The following is a 23,930-nucleotide window of genomic DNA, read 5'->3' as shown; positions in this document are numbered from 1 at the left end:
TGGAGCACTTGCCTAGCGTGATCAAGGCCGTGGCTCCTATGCTCAGCTCAAAATAAAATCAGCAAAACCCAAATACAAAAATTTACGGCAATTAAGAGTAAAATGTATGCATCTTACACTTAACATAGAGTACTTATCCTCCAAAATCAACAGCATTTTTCCCAACTGCTCACACTACTTGTGCCATTCCCAGTTAAATTTCATTTTAAATGATACCCACATGCAAGTTTCCCTGATGTCTTCAAGATATAGGTCATTCTCTTCACCAGCAGTTATTGGGGATTTCCGTGTAGCTTTGTGTGCTTATCTTGTTTTGAATTTTGAGAGCTAAGAGATGAGGTGTAATATTTTCGTCCACAATCGACAGAAGTAAAATAACAAAAGAATGTGAAAATAGCTTCAGTGAAAAGCAGGACATCAGATTTGTGCATCAACCTGTAGGTAGCTCTTAATCCGGGAATCTGAGCAAGGAGATGGACCAATCCCGGCAAAGCGCGGGCACTTTTGAATGTTCTTGGGCCCAATAGCTAGTAGTCTGACTCTATAAAAACAAGGGTGGCTCTTAACATTCACAGAATTCTCTGAAGAGTTCCCTGTGCTTCCAGATGGCTCGTACTAAGCAGACGGCCCGCAAGTCCACCGGCGGCAAGGCGCCGCGCAAGCAGCTGGCCACCAAGGCCGCCCGCAAGAGCGCGCCGGCCACCGGCGGCGTCAAGAAGCCGCACCGCTACCGGCCCGGCACCGTGGCGCTGCGCGAGATCCGCCGCTACCAGAAGTCCACCGAGCTGCTGATCCGCAAGCTGCCGTTCCAGCGCCTGGTGCGCGAGATCGCGCAGGACTTCAAGACCGACCTGCGCTTCCAGAGCTCGGCGGTCATGGCGCTGCAGGAGGCGAGCGAGGCCTACCTGGTGGGGCTGTTCGAGGACACCAACCTGTGCGCCATCCACGCCAAGCGCGTCACCATCATGCCCAAGGACATCCAGCTGGCGCGCCGCATCCGCGGGGAGAGGGCATAAGCAGTTGAAGTTCGGCCCACTGTGAATAACCCAAAGGCTCTTTTCAGAGCCACCAAATTGTTTCACGGGAAGTTGCTGTAACAAGTTCGGAGTTAGGTGCCAATTTAGAAGAAATGTCGGTTACTGCTAAGCTGCGGCTAACTGCAGATCCAGTAGCCCAGCAAGGCCTGTCAACACCACAATATTGTGATAATGAATATTCGTCTTTTTGGAAATAATTAGTCCAAGGTCTTATACCCTAAATTCATCATCACTTAGGACTTCTATTTAGTTTTTTTTTTTTTTTAATTTTCCCTCAGACTTTAGTGACTATTCTTTAATGTATCAAGTCTGTTATGCATCAATTCAGACCATGGTCTTTTACATATTCCACTTGATCGCATGACTGTCTCCCAGAACTATAACATGGTATTAAATTTTTTTTTTTATGCTTTGTGGTTGTAAGCCTATTCAAATCTAAAACTTTTTAAGCCTTTCAGTTTTTTTTGTTTGGGTTATTGGGCTGGAAATAGTCTGTATTTGAGAAGAAAAATAACTTTCCCCTTAGAATTAATTATTTTCACAAAGGATTGTGCTTTTTATTGTATAGGTTTTACACCATATTTCTTAAAGCATAGAACTACACAAAATGATTAAGAATGAGAGCCAGTAATTTCAAAGACCTTGCTTCATTTTTTTTTTTTTTTTTTTTTTTTTTTGCTGACACGTGCCTCATACCTAACATTTTTTTGTTTGCCTACGTTTCAGTTGTGAATGGATGCACTTAGGATAAAATCATTTTGACAGCAGTCAGCAAAACAAAATTAAACTTGAATTGTGCAGTGTACTTGTACTTACATTCCAGAATTGTAATAAAGCAATTTTTTTGTTTAGTTAGAAAACTTTTTAGATTGATGAAAATGTGTGTGTGTGTGTGTGTGTGTGTGTGCAGCACGTGCACACTTGCGTGTTACATTTCATTTTTCTAGACTGCTACAAACCAACTGCCAGGGAGACATTTGTTACCCAAAGGTGTCTGGTAGAGGCACCAGTACATGTTCTATGCCAAGGTAAATTTGCCCTCATTTTCTTGGACCTAACCTGAAATACTTTGATAATTTAATTACAGCTGTGCTGGCTCTGATGTCCAATGCTTGCCTTTTTTTTTGTTGATCCATTTTCTTTATCTGTAAGAAAAAAGTATTTTAGGTACAAAGTTTGACATGGTAGCTTTTAAAGAGAAAAAGTACCCATTATTTTCAGGATCAAATGAACAGGCGGCACTAGCACAGCCTGAATATTCTTCCCTGACCCCCTAACCTTCTGTACTCCCACACAGAAAAATGTGGATTCTGCTTTCAGTCTTCATTGACTTGAGATCTTCAAGAGTTTCACAGTGTCCAGAGAAAAAAGCTTGGCATAATTTTAGAATTTGCCCTTGTCAATCTCATGGTAGGAAGACTTGAGGGGGTACTCCCAGACTAGCATTCAGGTGGTAGCTTGCTCTGGGTCAAATATCAGCCTTACTATTCATGGTGGCTGTCATCTAAGACCGATCAGTTTCTCCATTATCATACAAATGGGGGTAATCTTCTTATAGGGTTATCATTGAGATATGAGTCTATTTTCACACATATAGCATTATAGAGATGATATTAATATTTCTGATCTGTGTATTGTTTCCCCCATACGCTATGGTTTTTAAAGATTTGAGATAATACAAACTTTAGCTTGTGAAATTCCTTTTTATTTGGCATTAGTAAGTTGCATGGATTCTGCTCAGTTTATAAATAAAATTTCAGCATATATTTAAAAATCAAACAATGAAAGAAGTTCATATTCATGAAAGAAAATTACTGAACATTTTACATAAAGAGTAGTGCTACCATTTGAATGTTGCATTAAGTATTTGTTTTGTACTAGACAAATTATCAAGAAGGGTTGGAGAGCAAAGCGGGTGTTTAGTTTTGGCAGAAATACCACTCCCACTTGGCCACTTTTGCATAAGTATTATTTTCAGCTCAAGGTTCTTTAAAAGCAGATGAAGTAGAGCATTCTAATCATCCCTCTTTTTCCTAAAACCAAAACAATTTCCATGTGAAAAATGCTGATGCTGTCCTTGTACCAAGAGAAAAGAAATATTCTTCCATAGGGAGTCAAAGCTGAGATGATTCTATACAAACAGACATCATTAAAATAATTTCCATATTCCATTAGCCTGGTCACATTGTTCAGACACTATTAAATCTCTTCAACTTAGAACATTATTTCTTAAGGCTGACCTGTCCCATAAAACTCTCATGAAATAAATTTGTATTGCATTTGTCTTGATAATTTGTTTTATGCCAAATTCTCAGACTCTGCAGGAAACCACAACGGGGATCAGGTGGAGTCTTGTTTCCCTCTAACTGTACAGATAATACACAGTAGGTGTTGGTTGTTTCAAGGTCTTCAGCTAAACATGATTTTTCTTCTCCAGGTACCACAGAGTGATGTTACACTAAAGGCCAAGGACCAAGATGCTCAGAAAATAGAAAGAAGTCAAGTTCAGGGTGTATTGGTTAGATGAGAATTCAGCAGTAGAACTTTCAGTTTCTAAAGTTGAAGTGCCTAACTCCTTCTGCTTAATGAGTGTTTGAGGGGAGATTTAAAGCAACAAGGAGAAGTCTATGAAGGTCTGGATATTTGAACTGCATTCTAGACAGAGTTGTGGGAAAGTCAGAAGTATGCGATTCTTACTACACCTAGACAAAAAAACAAAAACAGAAAAACCGGAAACAAGCAAATAAAAAACCCCAGAACATATTTTTTGTCAATTATTTTTTTAAAAACTCAGAATTTGCCAAATGCTGTATTTTATTACATGCTGTGATTTAAAAAAAAAAAAAAAAAAAAAAAAAAAAAACAACTTCACTAATACATAAATACTTGCTGCTCCTGATGTTTTAATGGTAGTAGGGCACTGAAATTGATGAACTCAGGGCAATATCCCACTTTCAGGCACATTTTAAAAGCAAAACATGCTAACATTAACCATATTTATACAGCACTTCTTTGTGACAGTCTCTGTTCCAACATTTTACTTGTTTTCTAATTTAAATTCTCACAACACTTCCATGAACTGTTATCTTTACTCGTTTTACAAATGCAGGGTGAGGCAAGATTACAAGGCCCCATACAAAGTAACATTGACTTTTAATGAAGAAGAATGATGTGTAAGTGTGGCAAAACCCCACCTCCATCTTCTTAGGATCCTGGTTGGACTAGCAGAGTAAATTTACATGATTAACAGGAAAAAGAAATAGAAATTTATTTGACAAGTTATATGTGGTGTAAGAGTCCTCCTAAGGAGATGATGATCCAAAGCAGTCCATTACTTATATACTGAACTGCGGTGCAGAATAACTAAACTGAAACTATGACAAGGCAAAGTACTTTGAGGTAGGGTAATATATTAGGCAGAGAAAAGACAAAGTGTTAGTTTAACAGAATTTATTTGTACAGAATTCCCTTCGCCTCAGTTCCCATCCTTGATAAGAATGGTGCTTTTTGTCAAGCTTAGGGAGATCTTTCACGTGGGATTTCAACTTCTGCTTTGTAGAAAAAGAATGAAGATCAGGGTGATTTTTTAAAACTTTTTTTTAAACGAACTTTTATCCTAAAGAATCAATATATTTTTAACTAATTCAAGGACTTTATTAAAATATGAGCCCTTATTAAAATTCTTAGGGAAAGCTAGAGCTTCAGATTCAAATCCCCTCAGTCAACACAAGGGAAAAACACGATTCAAAAGCGAAAGTCGTTTGCTCTCCCTGTCGTTGGGTCACTGCCTAGTGAGGGGCGGAGCAGAGGTTCGGCCGCACCTCTTTGTCTCTTCCCGCTTACAGTTCTCAATGAGGTCCGCTTAGGGCTTATAATTAGCCATGGCAGAACTTGGCGTCTCACTGTGCACGGTCTTTGTTGTGAGGTCCTAGAGAGAACTAGCCATGTCTGGTCGCGGCAAAGGAGGCAAAGGTCTGGGCAAGGGCGGCGCTAAGCGCCACCGAAAGGTGCTGCGCGACAACATCCAGGGCATCACCAAGCCCGCCATCCGCCGCCTGGCCCGCCGCGGCGGCGTCAAGCGCATCTCCGGCCTCATCTACGAGGAGACGCGCGGGGTGCTCAAGGTTTTCCTGGAGAACGTCATCCGCGACGCCGTCACCTACACGGAGCACGCCAAGCGCAAGACGGTCACGGCCATGGACGTGGTCTACGCGCTCAAGCGCCAGGGCCGCACTCTCTACGGCTTCGGAGGCTGAGCGTCCAGGTTTTCACCTTCGCTTACGAATCTCAATCAAAGGCCCTTTTTAGGGCCGCCCACATACTCGTGAAAAGAGTTGTACCTTTGGTTTTGCTTTCGTTGCCTATTGCGCTGTGCGTAGTGCCTACCCAGAGAGCGGTCCGCTTGCTTATTTCGGGGTTGGAGTCAGAAACTTAACGGGCCTTTGCTGACGTTCCCCACCTCTTGTAGGACAGCGCCGGGGCCTCACTTTCTGGCGGAGGCATCTGCACTGCCAAGACCACATGCTATGGTTCTGGTGGCGCGGTTTCCGGGGATAGCAGGACAAGCTCGCTTTCACCTTTTTTCTTTTTTGGGTGTGGGGGTTGAATCTGAAAGTACCACTCGCAACTCCCAGGTGGGCGAACTCTCCTGGAAGTTACCATTACATGCCTGCTGCTCGTTTACAGAGAAGTTTTTCTCTAGTACTTTGATCTCTCCCTTATCTTCTGCCCTGTTTTCCTTCCTGGGTCGTCAGCGCTGAAGTTTGGCACCCGGCAGGTGTCCGCCCTCACTGCGAGTTCTGTCAAGCTCAGTCCTGCGGAGTAGTCACCCATGCAGCCCGTGGTGCAAGGTTTGAAGGTGCCTTAACACTGACACTGCTCATTTCCAGCCACAGGCTGGGGAGTCCTAAGCTGTCCGCCTGAGCTGAGTTTGCAGATTTTCACCTGCTAAACTTGAGGGTTCTATATGGTCTTTTGCCAACTTAGTGGCCCAGCCTGTGGCAAGGCCTAACCGTGAAGCAACTAAGGGGGTAGGAAGCTCCCTCAGAATACACATCTTCACAGACGCTCTTTCCAGCTCCTTCCTCTTCCTGTAAATCGCAAAATTCAGTAGCTGATTGTTATGAAACTTTCCAACAGCACAACAAGGTTATGAAAAGTTAAAAGTTGCCCAAGTTAGAAAATTCACCTGAGTATTCAGTGTCTTTGATTAAACACTTGGGAGAAATGTGCGGATGACTTCAAAAAGAAACTTGCATGATTACTTTGCAAACAGGCCGTTTATCATGAATAGCGTGTGAAATAAGTGAGATTAAGGAGTTAAGTTCTGGGCTGGAAATTGAAATTTAGGTGTCATCAAAATACAGTCTGCCCTCCAGATGCCTGGGTCAAAATATGGATTCGACCAACAGTGGATGGGAAGAAAAGTACTGAAAAAGTGAGGTCTTTCTCTCGTCATTATTCCCTAAATAATACACTAACAACTACTTACATAGCATTTGCATTGTGTTGAGTATTATAAACCTTTTAGAGATGATTTAAACTATACAGGAGGGGATGCATGTAATTTGTAAGCAAATGCTATGGTGCTATTGTACATAAGAGACTTCAGTATTTGCAGATTTTGTTATGGGAAAGGTGGGCGTCCTGGAACGAACCTGTCTTAGATACTGAGGGAAGACTGCAAGTGCTGCTACTGGCTGAGATTAAGAATTCAAACACAATTTAGTGCAGTGATATTTGTAATAGTAAATGCAAATGAGTGCCAAAATTCATCAAAAGGAATGTGATAAATAACATATGGTCTCTATCTCTCAAAGGAAACACAGTGCAGACCCACTAAAGAGTGAAGTTGGGGCTGGGGATAAAGTACAGTTGGTAGAGTCTTGCCTTGCCTGCACAAGGCCCTGGGTTCAGTCCCCACCACAAGAGAGTGAAGCAGTCCTAGAGTGTGTGCTCTGGTGTGTACCTTGCACCTCTTCATGGTTCTTGCCAATAGCAGTCTCATCACTTGCATGTCCTGTGTTCTGTGAAATAGTTTCATATTCAGAATAAGTCCCAGTCCTGAAAAGACTCTTCACTTGGACCTGCAGGTGCCCAGTGGGTGACTGGAACAGGGTAAATGGCTTGAAATCTCTGCCTTTGGATTGTGTCTGTCTCCTTTGCTGCCTTAGCCTTTGGGACAGATTTCTACTCAGTTCTGTATATGGACATGCTGACCAATGGAGAAACATCTTGTCCATAATCATTTGCAGGGCTGACTTGCCCAGTCTCTCTTTCCTAGTTCAAGGATGAAAGCACCAACACAGCTGCTTCAATGACCTCTCCTAGGACTCCAACTTCACTATCATCTAACTTCCATGTTAAATGACACACCTGCCAGCTGCCGTGGCGGGAATGAAAAGCAGTTATACCTTGGTTCTGGGAATCTTTGCCTATTCTAAGAAAATACATGACTATCCTACCTTTTTATTAGTCCATCTCTCATTACTCTTAGGCTGTGTTGGTAACTCAGCAACCCATAATAGTTGCGAAGTTGATTTCTGAGCAAGGTCCCCGCTTCTCAGTCCTTTGGCCATTTAGTTTCTTGGCTTTACAACACTAAACAGAGACCATCCCTATTTGCGAGTCTCCCCTATGGAGGAGGTAACACAGTAATCACTAACTAAGTTTTTTGCTTTCTCTCTTGACCCTACTCCCTTGGAGTTTTTTTGATTTTTGTTTTTCTTTATCCAACAGCAAGATGATTGTTTTACAAGGTGTCATGTCTATCTACTTTCTGCTTGGAAAAGTCCAGTGGCTTTACATCATTTCCATATAAAAGCAAGTGTCCTTATCACAGCCTACAAGCAGGATGACAGTCATTTCAGTTTGCCTGAGTTTGAGGGGGTTTTTCAGGATGTAGAACTTCCAGAGCTAAAATCTGGAAAGTCCTGGTCAAACCAGGATGTGGTCAATCTACCCAGCAGGCCCTACCAAATCTGGATCCTGGCTATGCTCTGACCTCATTCTATATCACTTCCCCCTCCCCCACCTTTCTCTGATCTGTTTTTGAAATGGACCAAACATTCCCAGAGTCAGAGTCTTTATACTTCCATGTTTTTCTTCCTGAAACTGTTTTATCTTAGGTATCTGCAAGGTTTTAGTCCTCATTTCATGCAGGCTTCTACTTAAATTACCCAATTTATGAAAGAGACCTCCCTTGACCACCCTTTGTAAAAAATACCCTTTCCTGCTCATTTGTAACCTAGCAAGTGTGAATATGTGAGATTCTGTGCATGCTATTTTCTCTATAATAATACATATAATTTTTTTTCTTTACTCTTTGTTTCCCCAACTAGACTATAATTTCTTGAGAGTGGGACATTGTTTTGTACCTGAAGTATCCCTAGCACCTAGAAGAGGGGTAACATCTAATATACAGCTTCTGAAGGTTTTTAAGTGAATGCATGCATGAATCTTCCACAGGAGTCCCCAGGCCTCCACCAGGCCCACCAGAGCTGCCACAGTTGATTCTCCTACTAGCATGGCAGTTTCTCTCTGGTTTCCGGGGATGAAGCAGAGGCTGTAAATATGGCAAGAATTGCACAAAAGGACTGAGGAAGGCTCAGAGGTTTCTACTTACAGCAGAGGTGGGTATGACTAAATGAGTCCCTATTAGCAATGCTATCAAATAAAAAAGCCAGGCAGACCAGAAGAGAAGCAATCACATCCTCCATATACACTGCCTGTATCTACACGTCATTCTTCACTGCCTGGTCATTAGGAGGGGAAATTCTAATTTGTTCACTGATGATCCCAATTGCCTGTAATAGCACTGGCATATTGCCGAAGGCCAATAAGTGTCTCTTGATGGATACCAACAAAGAAGGACATAAAATGACCACCTTCCCAACCAGGCCCATATTTTCTCCTGACTCAATTCCTGAAACCCTCAGATATAGCTATGAATTCTCTCAATTGTCTGTTTTTAGTTAAGCCAAGCTGAGTACCTTCTTCATTCCCCCTCAAAAATCTTATAAAATCTTTCCATGCTCAGATGGAAAACAGGACCCCCAAATCAAAGTGACATTCAGTCATGCCTGAAGTCAGCCCCCTACAAAAATGATAGCAAAAGGAACTCAGAGAAGCATTTGAGTATCTCTTCAGATGAGAGTAAGATGCTTCTAATTAGCCAACAACGAGTATGCATCCCTTCTCTAGCTGAATCCTGAAACCTGATATGTTACTTGAACAGAACCCCAGCAGAGACACCCTTGAATGTTCTGTGGCTACAGTGACTGACTGGAAAATCCACGCTTTTGAGTCTAGCTTAGGAGGACACTCACAGGTCAATAGCGTCTGTCTTTACCAACCTCATCTGCTACCTCCCAGGCTGCCTAGCACTGCTACACCTAAACATACAGACACACATCCATGCACAAATGCATACCCAAACACACACAGCACACATCTATGTATTCATCTGTATCTAGATGTATATATGGTGTGTGTGCCACATCTATAGACATATACACACACAATACAAATCTACATCTAGATCTATATACAGACAAAACGTATCTAGATATAAAATGTATATATAGGTCTATATATAAGCATACACACTTATGATGAAAACTGGAAACTTTCTATTGAGAGATAGTTACATACACATACCGTAAAATTCGCCCACCTTGTGTACAATTCATGAATCTGAGTGTATTCAGCTCAACCACCATAACAAATTTTAGAGGACACTTTCATCCACCCTAACTTTCATTCTTCTGTAATGAAGATAAAGTATAGGTAACTGCAGAGGGATGCGTTGACAAGAGTTCTTCCTCCTTAAACCCTGATTTTGATCTCTCCTGAACACAGCATCCTGTGTATGCTGGCAGCCTAAATTTGCTTTTTTTTTTCTCTTCAACATCACTGTATTGGTGGCGACAGTTTCAACATAATTCAGCATGATTGAGGGATATCTAGATGTCTTTTATTCCATAATCCACAAAAGATTTTCTCTGAAACGGCTTTGCATTTTGCGGTTTACCCATCCCCCTTCCCAGTCCGCCGGGAACCACATTAGGTCATCAGTTCTGATTGGCTGACACCCACGGATATGCTTCGTGATAGGCTTATGTTTCTCTTTGTTCGCTGGGAACTGATTCAAGTACCTTACACAATCCTTTTTTTTTTTTTTTTTTGTCCTATTCGTATTCAAGTAGGGAGGACAAGCTAAGCGGGCGAAATACTTAGCTTTGCCTTTCGTTGTCGGCTTCCTTTGTCTTCAGGCCTATGCTACAATAGATTGCATTACCACAGCTCTTTCTTTGAATAGTTGGGCGGCCCTGAAAAGGGCCTTTGATTGAGATTCGTAAGCGAAGGTGAAAACCTGGACGCTCAGCCTCCGAAGCCGTAGAGCGTGCGGCCCTGGCGCTTGAGCGCGTAGACCACGTCCATGGCCGTGACCGTCTTGCGCTTGGCGTGCTCCGTGTAGGTGACGGCGTCGCGGATGACGTTCTCCAGGAAGACCTTGAGCACCCCGCGCGTCTCCTCGTAGATGAGGCCGGAGATGCGCTTGACGCCGCCGCGGCGGGCCAGGCGGCGGATGGCGGGCTTGGTGATGCCCTGGATGTTGTCGCGCAGCACCTTTCGGTGGCGCTTAGCGCCGCCCTTGCCCAGGCCCTTCCCGCCCTTACCGCGGCCAGACATGATTACCCAAAAAGAGAACAAACAGCAATTGAGCCTGTACAGCACAGCCGATCCTTATATACCTACCTCCCCTTCCTCCCCCGCCCCCAGCAAATAAAAAGAATGGAAAGCGCGCAGGCGGGAAACGTGACGCATACACTCCCCTCCCCTAGCCCCTCCTCCAGCCCCTCCTCCAAGTCCCCGGGACCAGGGAGGGAAGGGGCAGTTTGGGAGCCTGCTCTACCACCCGCCACAGGTGTTTATTGTGCTTGCAAGAACTAGGTTTAGTATTTAGTAAACTCATTAACAGCAAAAACAATCTTAAAAGTAGGAGAAAACCTTGAAATTAGAGGTCTTTATAACAGGCTTGAAATGTTTAATCGTAAAGACAAGATGAAAGGGTAACTTATGTTTATATATGGTGCAAAACCCAGTTTTAGGGCCTTAAATTTATCTATCCCCATGTTTTATTTCCGTAAGTGGTTATTTCTCTGTCCTTAGCAATGCATTTTCGTTTACATTCCTAACTGCAACGGCGACACACTAGGAAAGTGTGGTAAAGTGCAGAATTAACACTCAAGCGTATGGTCCACTGAAGTGTTTTTACAGCTATTTTGTTTGAGAACGTGGGTGGCTCTGAAAAGAGCCTTTGGCGAAAATGAAGCTAGGATCTAGTTACGCCCTCTCCCCGCGGATGCGGCGCGCCAGCTGGATGTCCTTGGGCATGATGGTGACGCGCTTGGCGTGGATGGCACACAGGTTGGTGTCCTCGAACAGCCCCACCAGGTAGGCCTCGCAGGCCTCCTGCAGCGCCATGACCGCCGAGCTCTGGAAGCGCAGGTCGGTCTTGAAGTCCTGCGCAATCTCGCGCACCAGGCGCTGGAACGGCAGCTTGCGGATCAGCAGCTCGGTGGACTTCTGGTAGCGGCGGATCTCGCGCAGCGCCACGGTGCCGGGCCGGTAGCGGTGCGGCTTCTTGACGCCGCCCGTAGCCGGCGCGCTTTTGCGGGCGGCCTTGGTGGCCAGCTGCTTGCGTGGCGCCTTGCCACCGGTGGATTTACGTGCAGTCTGCTTGGTACGAGCCATTTTAAAAAGGAACTAGAGGACCCAACGGCGGAGGAAATGTCGGCCGGCCGCCTTACTAATATTTATAGTATGTAAAGTGTAGCGATTGGATGATTAGAAATGTTTTACTCTCACGTCGCAGGCTCTGATTGGTTTATTTTCAAAGTGTACAAAAAAGTGCAGTTTCATTGGCTACTCGGTTCTATCCTGAGCTCTTTTTTTCTTTTTTTTAAACTTTCTTCCTCTTTCATATGCGATCCTCATAATCTCAAAGCATACTTTTACCTATTTATAAATCATACCCTGATTTTCATGGTACTTTAGTTCTCCAGTTCTTTTTAACCTTCAGTTCCTGGGGACTGTTCCGATTAAGTGAATATTGCTAATCCTCTCCCTCGTATTGTTCTTTACATTCCAAGCTGTGTGCCTGACTTCTGGTTAGTTTCTGAAATCTTTAGGGATCAAGTGATTCCTTCAGTAATATCTTAGTTGACCAACGGCCTCCACTGAAACATTCAAAGCATAATCTCAAGCAAAGTAAAACTATATTATTTCTCACAAGCGGTTTTGTCATTGACCTCTTTTTGTTATGTGTCATGCTTTTCTGAATTCTATGCTTGGGACTTTCTGAAGCTCTTATGTGTCCTAAAACCCATTGCTTTACCAGGTGCGAAATGGCGGTGGCCTGCGGGTCCAGCGCTGCCACCACCTACACTGTCGCGCTGCCTACCCACCCAGCTTGAAGTTGTGGCCCCTTGTGAAGCAGGTGGTAGACCTAGGTCAAGAGAAACTGGAGCACACACTGGAAAGAGCATAATTTACCCTTGCGAGTTATGCCTCAAACATTAAAGCGTTTAAGGCTGCTTTAACAGGAGGTTGTACTTTGTCATTTTTCCACACAGCCATTTAGAAAGCACATCCAGCATCCTTCATTTGTGTGGAGGGCTCACACTTAATCTGAAGCCACACACCAACACAATGGAAACAAAGAAACTTATTTGAATAAGAAAGCAGTGTGGAAACCGGTTCTCAGTCAGAGAATTCGTAGTCTTTCAGTTTTAAAAGCTGCATTTTATTAAATGTTTTGTTTATTACACTAAGAAAGGCTTATGTTTTTCGAAAAGAGTTCCTTAACACACACACACACACACAAAAACGTACAGTCTGTGTACGTGCGCTTTGCAATTGACTATTCCTTTTAAGGTAGGATGCATACCTTTGTTTCCAGTTGCTCTTCCTAATTCTTAAAAATCACATAATGTATTTGGAAACACAGCTTCTCAATAAAATTAGGGACAGTAAAAACTGGTGAAGATGGACACAATAGGAGCCTGGGACGGGTACATGATTTTGTACCTTAAAGGCAAAGGGGAAATCTCAGGGTCACTAGGCCAGTGCGGACTTGTTTGAAAACTGCAACACTGAGCGCGGGAATGAGAAGTCACTGCCTGTTCCCTGGGGTGCGTGGGCCATTACCCAGGGTAGTGTTGTGGAAAAGGATGTCAGTTCAACAGTATTTTATTCTCCCTTTAGTTTATAGCCATTGGTTCTCAATGTGAAATCGTTTTAGCATGCAGATGTCTTTGAATGTTATTTACTGTCATACGCAAATTAAAGGGAGATTGCCTTGAAATCTTAGCTCAGAGGTGTGCCCTCTTGTTTTCACACAAAAGGGCCCTAACCTCTTGAGACAATGCCTTTCAGGGAACCGCTTAGTCCTAGCGTCTACTGATCGCGTCACATAGGTTGGATCTTGAGCCCCATAAGTCTGTTGCATACGAGGATGGGCGGTGTGTCGCTGTCGCTAGATGCGCTGACAGTGGACACAGGTTGTAAACCTCCCGTTTGAGATATTGTGTGAGGATGAAAGGGCACCAAGAACTCCTGAAGCGCATGGACTGCGGGAATAAGTTGCAACTGAAGAAGTTGCATATTCCCGCACGCGCCGTATGGTAATTGCGTTTAGTGAACTCTGTAGTTTCCGACGACTCATTCTTTCACCAAAATACCTGCAAAGTGTGCAGTAGACAGCTTTTCATCTTTGTAAGAATACAACGGGTCGGGTGAGAACCGGCCCCAAACCTGCAGACAAGGCCTCGCCTTCCTCTCGCTCCCCCAGTATTCTACACGCGACCCTTTACATAAAGGTGAGAAGAGCATTCCCGGCAAAGCGCCTTCTGGTAGTTTCAAGTGAAGGTCCGCGGATTTTCTGTTGGCCTCGCTTAAAAACGGCACCCCTTCTCCCACCAAAGGAGCTGCTTTCTGAGAGAAGCAGCACCCTTTGATGTTATTGGGCGGTGCAGCCCAACCCTGCTCTGCCTAAAACTCCCATCTCAACCAGGCGACGGGGGCGGCTTTAAGGGTGCCCTAGAGCGCGCAGAGGGAAGCCCGGCACCCCCAGGCAGGGCGAGGTTCACGGCGGCGCGCGGAGCTAGGTGCGAGGGGCGGGCGCCCGCGTGCACCAATCACCGCGCAGCCCTGCTCTATAAATAGGCCGCGCGGGCCGCTCGCGGCCTTCGCTCTGCCAGGTCTTGCCAGTTCCTTTCTTCGCTAGTAGCTGTCGCCATGTCCGAGACGGCGCCGGCCGCTCAAGCCGCTGCGGCTGCTCCGGAGAAACCTTTGGTTGGCAAGAAGGCAAAAAAAACTGCCAAGACCGCGGCGGCCGCCAAGAAGAAGCCTGCCGGTCCCTCGGTGTCGGAGCTGATCGTGCAGGTGGTCTCGTCCTCCAAAGAGCGCAGCGGCATGTCCCTGGCCGCGCTCAAGAAGGCGCTGGCGGCCGCGGGCTACGACGTGGAGAAAAACAACAGCCGCATCAAGCTGGGCCTCAAGAGCCTGGTGAGCAAGGGGACCCTGGTGCAGACCAAGGGCACCGGAGCCTCGGGCTCTTTCAAGCTCAACAAGAAGGCTGCCTCCGGGGAGGCCAAGCCCAGCGCCACAAAATTGGCAGCAAAAACCAAGTCCGCGAGCTCTAATAAGAAACCCAAGAAGCCTGCAGGGGCCGCTGTTAAGAGAAATGTCAAGACTCCGAGGAAGGCCAAGAAGCCGGCAATGGCCAAGAAATCTTCCAAGAGCCCCAAGAAGCCTAAGGTGGTGAAGCCTAAAAAGGTGGCCAGGAGCCCTGCGAAGGCTAAGGCTGTGAAGCCTAAGGCGGCCAAGGCGAAAGTGACCAAGCCAAAGACTGCTGCTAAGCCCAAAAAGGCAGCGCCCAAGAAAAAGTAAAACGGTTCTGGCTGGAAGCGTATTCCAGTAACCCAACGGCTCTTTTAAGAGCCACCTACGTGACTCAGGAAAAGAGCTTACGCACTGACCAAGGGTGTTGGGTTGCCACAGGGTTGTTTTGAGTTAAGTTACTGTGGCCACTAGTGCCATTCTTTTGGGTTTATTCATTTTTAATAGGTTGTCCAGGGATTCGTTGGCTTGTACTAGCTCTTTTTATTCCTTTTGTCTTAAACCTCAGAGGGTTGAACTGGGTAGAGTGTGGCTGGAGGTGGTCCCTCGGGCTGTGACAGGTACATACTTCATTCTGGGCCCTGTGGATTACGCTCCCTCCGCCATGATGATGTTCTGCCTCACCTAGAACCCCAATGAGTGGAGCCAGAAAACAGCCCTCAAGTAACATTTTCCTACTTAGAATTGTCAGCTCTTGGTCACAGCAACGAAAAATTGGAACCAAAACACTACCTGTGTTGCGGTTTTTAAATTTGACTTTTTTTCCTGTGTTTTCTATGATGATGTATTACTCATTTATATGCATAATGTTTTTATTAGATAATTGTGGTTTTTAAAACACTTTTAGCATAAATTCTCACGGCTTTAGGTTTCCAGTTTTGGTTAAGAAATTATACACCACTCCTCTTAGTTTGCACTCTCCTAGATTTTCTTTAAAGATTTTTTTGCTGTTTAAAATTTTAGTCTCTAATCCAGCTAAAATTTATATTGCTAACAGAATCTGTGTTTACATTCTCGCAGGATGGGCAATTGTTCCAACACCATTTATTAAATACTTCAGCCATTTTCCCAATAAGCTGAAATCTTACCTAATAGAATTTTATTTTGTTTCTACTGATCTCTCCATATACTTTATTTCATTTGTAATTCATTTATAGAGTTATTGTTATGTGAATAGAACACTTCTTGCTTTCTTTTCTTAGGTCTCACTGCTGGAAGGGAAGAAATGTGCTGATATCTTGTATCCAGCTCTTTTACCAATTTCCGAAATTCTACTTTTTCTCTTTACTCTTTTAAACAGAACCCCTATGAATGTCTCATAGTCAATAGCAAAATTAATAAATCTATCCTTTTTTGTTTTTGTCAGTGTCACCATGAAATTATTTCTACAATCTTTGCTACAAATCTCCAAAGTAAAGGGGATTAATAATTTTTGAAGACATTGTTTTTTAGTTCTTGGTTTTAATTTACATAGTATTAAGTGTCCTTTAATATAATATTTATTATTAATTTTTGGCATCTGCATTATATTTGTTTTCCTTCCAGTCTTATTTTTCTTAAACAAAATTGAATTATTACTAGATTTTCTTTATGCTTTGGTAGGAGTTTAATTTGTTTAGTACTTTCTTAAATATAGGCCCTCAAACTTGGTGTGGCTCAAAGTCTGAACTAGAAGAATGTGATGTTTTTTGAAGGTGGTCATCTATAAAAGAGTTAGGTGTGCACTGGTGGAGGCGGGAGAGGGCAAATCAGAACCTGTGTGGACTGTGGACTGTGGACTCTGCAGTCTGTGGGATTGCCAAGTGGAACAGGGGGTAATCAACTTCATCCACTGCTGCTAAAGTTTGGGTGCCCAAGAATTTTTTTTTTTTTTTTTTTTTTTTTTTTTTTTTTTTTTTTTTTTTTTAGCAGCATGGAATCACTGGTGGCCTTGAAAAAGTTTTGGGAGGGATGGAGTTCATTTGAGTCATAAATCTGAGAATCTTTGGTACATGGATAGTAGTTAAAGCCACATGATTTGGTAAGGCCTCCAAGGGGATAGCAAAAGTCCAGAAGAGTTTAAAGAAAGGGGAAAGATCTGATTCCCAAAGCATCCACCTCAGAGATGCTGGGACAGACACCTGACCCTGGACATTTTTCATGAATAAATCCAAATAAATTCTATTTACATTCTATACTTATTTGAAAATAAAGGGATCGAACTCAAGCAACGTTTTTCAAATGACAGATCACAGTCTGTGAGGAATGAACTAGAACAGAACATATGGAGCATGCCACGTGGCGAAAGAAAGCATGTCCTGGAATTTAGGTTTTCGGTGTTTATTTGTTGGGTACAGGCATGCATTTTCTGCACTTCAAAGAAGAATGCTTTTCTTGTTGGTGTGCACAGTCAAAATAATCTGAAAGATGCTCCCTCCCAGGGTCTTTCCCAACTCCAAGAGTTTTAATTGATGTTCTGATCACAAGATTATCAATTCTATGTATATATAGAAGAGGAGACTAGAAATAATTTTCATTGATGGTCTCAAGGATCCTCCTGAGATGAGCAGGTGACAATGGTGACATGAATCCTATTCTCTAGTAGTTAGTTTGTTTGTCCCTGCCTGTGATGTCTTTTGAAAAGAAAAAGAAAAGCACAGGAGATACGTGATTTCCAAGACTGAAAATCAGCAGGGCCTCCTTACAGAGGTACAGAAAACAAAAAAGAGTTTTTCTAAGTTGACAATGGTCCCACCTAAATAGGAGAGGTGGGATAGGGACATGGACAGGACAGGACTCTCTCATCTTTATCATATAGTTTTTATTGTGCCCAGTGTAGCCAAAGTACAGAAGGAATACATTTTGAGTAGGGATGAATTTCTTCTTTTCTTTACATTAAATTACTTCTCAGTTATGTGACAATGTGTACATGTAAATATAAATTAGAAAAAAGATATTGATCTGCATATAAAATCAGAGCTGGATGAAAGCAAAAGTATTAGTCACTAAGTAGCTGTTGAGCTAAATGGTGACCTAGTAACTTCTCATGATATTTCACTGTGTGTATGTTACATGGTTTGACCAGTACACTAGGGGTTTTTTAAAAAATTATTTAACAAAGATTATATAGTCATTTTCAAGTCTGTCTCAGAATATGTTCCCAAAAGTGGGACTTTTTTTTTTTTTATCAAAGGGTAAAAAGTAACATTGCAAATTGCAGTTTGAAGTAAAATAATAATGATGCAATTTAAAAAAATACTAATAGTTGAAGACAAAATATTATCAGAACTCAACTAGTGTTGATCACATCTTTAAATTTCATTTCATTTTTAAACAATATATTGTTTCAAAAAGCAAAACTATATGAATAGATGTGCACTGAAAAGTTCAGTTCCAGACTCCCATCTTGTCCATACTGTCCCTTCCAGTGTTTCCTCATAGAAACAAACATCAGAACCCTTTTCCTCGCCAACTCTGGCTGCACAAGCAGACAGTGTGTACCATTGTTCACTGGTCAGTCTGTGCTGAAGTTGGGGACAGAAGGGCACAGAGACCATCTTCATTTCTTTGCACAGGTACATGATGTACATTGTGTGGGGAGTAATAGTTCTACTCCCGAATATCTGTGTATATTAGAAAGACTAGTCCTTTGTAATATGAGTTGAAAATACATTTTTGCCAGTCTTTTCACTTTGTGATAAAGTCTGCTATGCTATCTTTTTATTTTTATGCAATTAAATCTTGAGTGGGTTAAATGCAGGTCTTTCTCCCTGTAAGAAACAAAAGAATTCATCCTATTTTCTTTGAATATTTCAGAGTGCCTTGTTTTTATATTTAAATCTTTCATCTATTTAGAATTTATCCTGCTATTTTATAAATCCTAGCATTTTCTAAATGGCTGCCCATGTGTTTCAACACTGTTTGGAATTCCATCTTTACAACTGATGATTAAAAATGCTGCTTTACTGTCAATTTCTGGACTTCTCTGTTGCATCCACCTTTCAGTCTATTCAAGTACCAAGGATTACACTACTTTTATTGAGGATTGATGTCATTTATAAAATATGGTAAAGAATGTCTACCCTTACTGGTCTTATTCCTCACTTTTAGAGATATTGTGGATTCTAGCTTTTCAAAGAATTGTGGGACATATGAAGCAGAGCTCTCTAGGCTTTTGTTTTTGCTTTTGCTGGGGAAAGTTCTGTAGAGATTCTGTCCTGCTCTCCCAGCACCACCCCAGAGTACCCCTTTCAGCTTTAAAGGGCAACAACAGCAATGTGCAGATATTTCTCCTCATATCTGTGCTGATCACAGTCAATACAAGAGTAAGAAAGAAGTTGCAATGAGTTTCACTGCCTAAGAATCAGCGGGTGCCCTCTGTGGACTAATTTATCACTCCCTCTTCCAAACTTTCTGGAAGGCAATGCTGCCAGAGAACTCTGAACTCTGAGGGAGGTTGGAGAGGCGTGCTCACTCAGCTGAGGGCAGGCGGCAACGGTTTGTCAAACTCCGCTGCCATCCCGTGCAACCTCACGAGGTCATTCCCTTATCTGCTGGCTCTTCAGAGAGGGCACAAGGCCCAGGTGTATGAGCCTAGATCCTGCCTGTGTGGAGCACAGTGGTTTTCTGGTCCAAGTTAAAGCTTGGGGGCATGTTGGACAACAGGGAGAAAGGGTGGCATGAGGAAGAGTATGGGGCCACTGAGGGCAACTCCCCAATATCTACTGGGTTGATTGTATCCTTGGATTTATAAAAAATATATATGTTATACTACATGATTCTTAAGTGTGCAGCCATTATTCTTTCAATATTGATAAATGAAGAAAAAAGTGAGCAATAGTCAACACATAAACCTACCTATAAAACAAACTGGAGTTTTAAATTTTTATTTTGGATGTTTAAAACCCTTCTCATTGTAAAAAAAAAAAAATGGGCCTTAGTTGAAATCAATATTCTTTGAACTTTTTCTACAGGGAAGCATGGTTCTGTTGGTACCTGGTTTCAGGATGCAAACCTCTAGAACAGCAAGGCAGCACCTCCTGTCTTAAGCCGCCCAGCTTGGGGCTGTGACAGCAGTGTGAAGAAACTAACATGGGCACAGTCCAGGAAGGTTCCAGCAGTGAACTTCCAGTTGTCCTCTCCGGGTGGGCTCGTGATAGTATCACTGTGTGGCAACACAGATTGAGTATTGCCACTAGGAAGCTCCCTAAGCTTGTGTCTAGAGTTCATCTTGGAGCTTTGTGGTGACTGCTGGTATGGCTGGTGTTCAGCCTGGAGATGGAGCAGATACTGGTGACCCAAACTCCCCTTATACTGGTATTGCTATCTGGTGGCCAGAGACTCTGGGTAAACAGAGATGCTCTTCCCAGATAGGACATTGCAGGGGCCTAGGGATCACCCCCCAGAAGCTGAGGGCAGAAGCAGACCGCTATCTGATTGAGGCGTATTTTCTGCCCAGTACCTGTGGAAGCTTCCCATCTGGCTTCACACATTGGATTGTTTTGTGTACAGTATGAAGCAGGAGTCAAGTATCTTTGATCTTACTTTTTCTTTCATTTTTCTTTTTAAAAGGATGTACAGTTGCCCTAGCACTATTTACTTACAAAGTTCTTTCTGCATTGTTTTATGATGCAGCTTGATGATTAGGCAGCAGAGTGAGACTCCACTTGCCAGATACAAAATATAGACCCCAAAGCCACGCCCCTGATGTCCGCCTCCCCCATCCACTCCCTCCCCTCCCTCAGTTTCCACTCAGTTAATCCCGGGTGCGATTAATTCACTGACTGGGTGAAGACTGTCATAACCCAATCATTTGTCCTCTAAACCTTCTTGCATTGCCCCACACATGAGCTTTGGGGGCTCCTCACATCCAAACCAAAACACTAACCAAGGGTTCCCTCAGTCTGGTTATTTATATTGCTCTAATTTGCCCATCACCAAAATGGATCAAATAAACTCATCCACGTGGGGACTTAAGGATATCACATGTTAAGCCTTAGCAAGTACTTTAATTTCTAGGACTGTGCTGCTTAAATAAACAAAACTGAGAAAGTCAACACCTCATGGTAAGAATCCAGGTAGTGACCTGGGGAGAGGGAATGGAGCACAGGCCCCCTGGGCACCTCCCACACCCTTCCCGGCCTGCCCTCACCCGCTCACAGGTTCAGTCTCTGGGAAACTGACACCTCCTGTAGCCACACCCTGATCTGGGAGTGTTTCTGAGGAAGGGTGGATGCCTCCCTCTAAGAAGGGACAATTTCTAAGGGAGGGTAAGAGAGGATTAACTATGTAGAAAAACCAACAAATCTGTGCAGGGTTTGGGCACCACCTGCCAAGACACTGCGCCCCGGCGTGATGGGCTCCTGGAGTCCAAGGCACTGGGCCAGTGCTTGCCCGAGCAGACGCAGCCCTTTTCTATTTTCTAAAAACAGGAGATGACATTCCTGTGTGAGAGCCGCTCTCCTCGACATCAGAAAAGAAATATGCTTGTCATCAAGGACAGGAAACTGAGTCCGAGAATTCTGTACTAACTTCATTAAGATACTTCTCTTAGACTCCCCTTGGGTCTAGTTGCTTTTCCGCAATTTCCTGTGTTCAGTCTGGCACAGGAGCACCGGGCCTTCGCTGCTTCTCCGTGTCTTCACTTCCTCATGAAGACTCCCTGGTCACAGATTTAATAAACCATCTGCTTGTGAAGGAGTTCGGGAAATGCCACCCGAGGCGCCAGCGTGGTGTGCTGTTGCTTCAAACCCAGGGCACGCGGGGAACCGCAAACACAGGGAGGGGCTTGCAAAAGCCCCCACCCACCTACAGACAGATGCTCGAAAAGGACTCTGGGTCATGCTGCCCTCCCCTCACCAAGCCAAGGAGAGGCCTTCATATCACAGGGAGGGCTGGAGGCCCCACCCGCCCAGAGAGCTGCCTCTGCCACCACTGCTTCTGAAGAGGGCCGGCTGCTCTCCCCCAAGTCATCTGCTCTCCCTAAGCTGCCACAACACCCTCCTCTCCTCTGTGAAGAGGGCATACCAGCTTTCACTGGATCGGGGCTATCTACTTTTCCCACCTGCCCTTCTCCCCTTCAATTCTCTCCTTCTTCAAATTACGTAAATTTGCGTAAATGTTATCTAGTTAATCTACCTGCTGCCGGTTTATTTCATAGGCTAGGTTTTGGAACACTTAGATGGTAGAGGGTCTTCCCTACCCCCACTGTAATTTCCTCCTGTTGATCTCTTTTATGCCAAACTAATTCTCAGAGCCAAAGAATAACGTTTTGCCTCCCTACATCAGCAGGCAAGCAATGCTACACAGTTCGTATGGGTAAAGCCTGTCATGTGTATAAGCACACACATTTACATAAAAACATCTTGGAGTATGAAACCGTCTAAAGTCCAGGTGGTTTAATATTAGAACATCAACTACCCAGGATACCAACTACCCACATTAAAAATTAGAAATACCTGAAAGAAATCTAATGTTCATGAGATGTGAAAAGTTAAAATGAAATGAGCTAACCATTCAATTCAAGAAGATAAAAAAAATTTAAAAGATGGAAAGAAATGACAAGGAGAAATGTCAAAATTAGGGATAAAACAGACAAGAAACTGGGAGAGATTGACAAAAATAAAAATCAACTCTTTAAAAATTTACAGGGTGACTTCTGGCAAAGACAAACAGCAGAAAGGAAGGAGAGGGGAGGAGTTTTTTTTTTGAAAATGGGGTGGGGGGATTTCCAATTCCAGTTGACTTCTTTCGTGTGAAGGTATTTAAAATACCAAGAACCAACACATTATTAAAACCCAGACTATAACAAATCTGAAACATTAAAAGGAAAATGTAGTTGACTTCAGTGGACACAGGATATGACTTGGCTGTGTGCAGATGAGGAAACTGAAATGCTAACAGCTATTTAAAGAGATGTATGATTCATTGCACCAGAAAAAGATGGGTAAATAAAGCAGCAACAAGATTGCCCTTTAACCCTGCTTAACTGACGTGAACTAAAAGGGTGCATAGTGCCAGGGGTCGCCACGGAAAGGGAGGACAGAAACACCGCTCACAAAGCTCTCTGGTGCTTGTAGGAGAGTGCCTGGCAGTGCCTCCTAAATGCTGGGATTTGCATCCTTCATTAGGAGGACAAAAGTTCTAGTGGGGGAAAGAGGGACCAGCCACAGAGGCGCACTCCACTCCGCAGTCACAGCAAGGAAGAGTCTTAAGAACATACCTGCCTGGACATTAGGACAAGCTCAGGCTTAGCGTGTTCCCTTGGCCTGGTGCTCCTCCGTGTTCTGATCAACACCTTTCTCTGGCTTCCTTATTCTTGGTAGAGAAGGGACTTAGTTCCATGAGACCTGGAGAACCAGTACCCATACTCCACTTCAGGCTGGAGATGCAGGCAGTCTCAGGAGCCAAGGCTGGGAGAGGCAGAGACGGGGATCAGCTCTCCCAGAATCCAGGGTACAGTGGCTGTGTGAGGGCAAAGGGCATGTGGGATGGTGGTGGTAGCTGAATGCTCTGATACGGATGCCTTCTCATTGCGAGGGTCCACTGCTGAACCTGCCGAAAGCAAGCCACCCTCTGAATCTCGGCCCCTCCTCAAATTTAGATGTAGAGATTTTAAGCAGCAAGCTTTTTAAGGTAGGTTGGGAAATTGGCCATAAATTCATCTCACTCTGTCACTTGGTGTCCCGTCTATCTTGTGGAATTGCAGCTTTGCCTACGTGAGGTAGCAGCTATGCCTCTGTCTCAAAATCTACACTTGATAGACTAATTTAGCAAATGTGACCCAAATGGATGCCTGAGAAGAGCCTGGTATGTTGCAATTTATACTTCTCTCGCTTGTCACAACCCTGAGATGACCATGTGAATAAGGTCAAACTCACCGACTTGGGCATGAGGACACCCAACCAAAAGCAGTCTTATTGCAAGGCATCCACATCGCCCAGCACAGTTGATTCAAAACACATGCAAAGGAGCAGCAGAGGTCAGCCTCATCAGCCCTACTGCAAGAAGCCCCAGCCGAACTGCAGAATCATACTTGATAAAGTGGTAGCAGTGTTCAGCAATCAAGCTTTGGTTTGATGCTAATTAAAATTGCATGATCAGTAAATGGCCAAGAATTAGTCTTTTGCAATAGTGACAAATGCCTATCAGAAGAAGCAATGATTGCTTGTGAAATAAAATCCCAGATGCCAACTGTTCCTTGGCCCTCCACGCCCTTTTCCCATTTTT

The 23,930-nt window shown here is 43.7% G+C and overlaps 5 protein-coding genes across 5 annotated transcripts; 3 read left to right on the top strand and 2 right to left on the bottom strand.

Annotated features, from left to right (window-relative positions):
* The first annotated feature begins 605 nt into the window (after window positions 1-605).
* LOC124988095 (histone H3) lies at window positions 606-1,353 on the top strand. Its single transcript, XM_047557280.1, has one exon. It carries the CDS (start codon window positions 606-608, stop codon window positions 1,014-1,016), a length of 411 nt encoding a protein of 136 aa, XP_047413236.1. The 3' UTR covers window positions 1,017-1,353.
* A 3,599-nt stretch (window positions 1,354-4,952) lies between these two features.
* Window positions 4,953-6,749, top strand: LOC124988109 (histone H4). Its single transcript, XM_047557294.1, has one exon. The coding sequence runs from the start codon at window positions 4,982-4,984 to the stop codon at window positions 5,291-5,293; it is 312 nt and encodes a 103-aa protein (XP_047413250.1). The 5' UTR covers window positions 4,953-4,981; the 3' UTR covers window positions 5,294-6,749.
* A 2,950-nt stretch (window positions 6,750-9,699) lies between these two features.
* On the bottom strand, window positions 9,700-10,741 carry LOC124988108 (histone H4). The gene has a single exon (XM_047557293.1). The coding sequence runs from the start codon at window positions 10,728-10,730 to the stop codon at window positions 10,419-10,421; it is 312 nt and encodes a 103-aa protein (XP_047413249.1). The 5' UTR covers window positions 10,731-10,741; the 3' UTR covers window positions 9,700-10,418.
* Window positions 10,742-11,248: 507 nt separating this feature from the next.
* LOC124988559 (histone H3.1) lies at window positions 11,249-11,812 on the bottom strand. Its single transcript, XM_047558125.1, has one exon. The coding sequence runs from the start codon at window positions 11,793-11,795 to the stop codon at window positions 11,385-11,387; it is 411 nt and encodes a 136-aa protein (XP_047414081.1). The 5' UTR covers window positions 11,796-11,812; the 3' UTR covers window positions 11,249-11,384.
* Window positions 11,813-14,313: 2,501 nt separating this feature from the next.
* H1-1 (H1.1 linker histone, cluster member) lies at window positions 14,314-16,048 on the top strand. Its single transcript, XM_047558653.1, has one exon. It carries the CDS (start codon window positions 14,340-14,342, stop codon window positions 14,991-14,993), a length of 654 nt encoding a protein of 217 aa, XP_047414609.1. The 5' UTR covers window positions 14,314-14,339; the 3' UTR covers window positions 14,994-16,048.
* Window positions 16,049-23,930: the final 7,882 nt, after the last annotated feature.

The sequence above is a fragment of the Sciurus carolinensis genome, chromosome 7, assembly GCF_902686445.1.
Source record: "Sciurus carolinensis chromosome 7, mSciCar1.2, whole genome shotgun sequence".
In the NCBI taxonomy this organism is placed as follows: Eukaryota; Metazoa; Chordata; class Mammalia; order Rodentia; family Sciuridae; genus Sciurus; species Sciurus carolinensis.
The sequence above is the reverse complement of the archived record's forward strand: the minus strand, read 5'-3'. Positions and strand labels throughout refer to the sequence as shown.